At 38.8% G+C, this 1,414-nt stretch overlaps 1 protein-coding gene across 4 annotated transcripts in view; it reads right to left on the reverse strand.

Moving 5' to 3' along the window:
* Positions 1–265: 265 nt before the first annotated feature.
* Positions 266–1,414, reverse strand: part of Eloc (elongin C) — a 20,686-nt gene continuing 19,537 nt past the window's right edge. For 2 of the 4 annotated variants that reach the window (XM_023722427.1, XM_004637555.2), the window contains exon 4: positions 266–481. In XM_023722427.1, the coding sequence (XP_023578195.1) occupies positions 291–481 (191 nt within the window). In that variant the 3' untranslated portion in view covers positions 266–290. The remainder of the gene's footprint in view (positions 482–1,414) is intronic. The other 2 variants (XM_023722425.1, XM_023722424.1) reach the window with 1 other exon arrangement.

Here is a 1,414-nt window from a genome sequence, read left to right on the forward strand (position 1 = left end):
CTTATGCCTACATTTCACACTTGCTGTATCACTGTTCTAATCTTAAAGTTACATCCAAAAGAAGGCAAAACCACCTACGAATTGGCATATCTGTTTATTTGTGAAAACGTCCTTAATTTGCTGACGTGGCAAACAAATGTCAACTCTACTAATGCAAAAACAATCTGCTTTGCAATTAACTTTATAGTTCAATTGCATACAGGCAACATGCTATATACGAAAAAAATTACTAACTGAACTACAAATATTAAATACTGAAAAATTAAACAGTTTATTATAATTTATTTTATTTAACAATCTAGGAAGTTCGCAGCCATCAGCAGTTCCAGCGCTATCTCAGGTGCGATGGGAAATTCAGGAATCTCAGTGGAGCTGTTAGTGTAGCGCACCTTGTAGGTAAAATACATGCAGACTTTTGAAAGCACATGTGAAGGGATTTCTCTGAAATTAACCTCATTGGTTTCATTCTCAGCAAACTGACCTGTAAAACAAAAGGATTATTTTATGTTACAGGTTGAATAGTACCCTCCCAGTTCCTGTGTTAGAGGTACCTAGTACCTCAGAATGTGACTGTACTTAAGTTAAAATGAGGTCTCTGGGTGGCGATCTGATATGATTGATCTCACAGGAAACAGATTAGGTACAGAAGGAAGACCACACGAAGACTAGAAGCAATCAACCCTGTCAACACCTCAACCTTTACATTCCAGAGTTGTGAGAAAAGTCCTGTTGTTCAAGCCATTCAGTCTGTGCTACTTTGTTACTGCAGCCCTAGCAAGCAAACAAATGTTAAGAGTAATTCTACACAGCAACTCACCAATTACCTAACTTCTGAGTATAAACAGAAAAGTCAAACAACTTGAGATACAGTAAGACTAAAATTTTAAAATTCTAATATTCTCCCCACTGGCAAGAGACTTAAAATACCTTCTCCTAAGTATCTTAGCATTACAGAAAGTAATACAGCTATCTAAAACAAGTGATACCATGTCAAAAGAATACAAGAACCAAAGTGATATGGCTCTGGCATAAGGCAAGCAATTTCATTATCACTAAGAACTGAACCAAGCACAGTGGAATGCACCTGCATGCTCAGCTCCTGAGGAGGCCAGGTGGGAGATTTTCTTAAGCTTAGGAGCATATGGCCAGCCTGGGATCACTGTGAACCCTAAGAATGACTGCAATGGACCAAAAAAACCCCATTAAATACTAAAGTCATGGTTCTGTAATATCCAAACTAAAACATGTGCTGGGGAGATGGCTCAGTGGAATAAGCGCTTCCCTGGCAAGCACAAGGGCCCGAGTTCAATCCCTGGTTCAAAAAAAAAAAAAAGAAATCAAACAAACTAAAACATGTCAACTGATGCAGGCATGGCAGTGAACACCTACAATGCCAGTACCCTGGGAGGCTAAA

This window comes from Octodon degus, unplaced genomic scaffold (genome assembly GCF_000260255.1).
Source record: "Octodon degus isolate 3935 unplaced genomic scaffold, OctDeg1.0 scaffold00091, whole genome shotgun sequence".
Lineage (NCBI taxonomy): Eukaryota > Metazoa > Chordata > Mammalia > Rodentia > Octodontidae > Octodon > Octodon degus.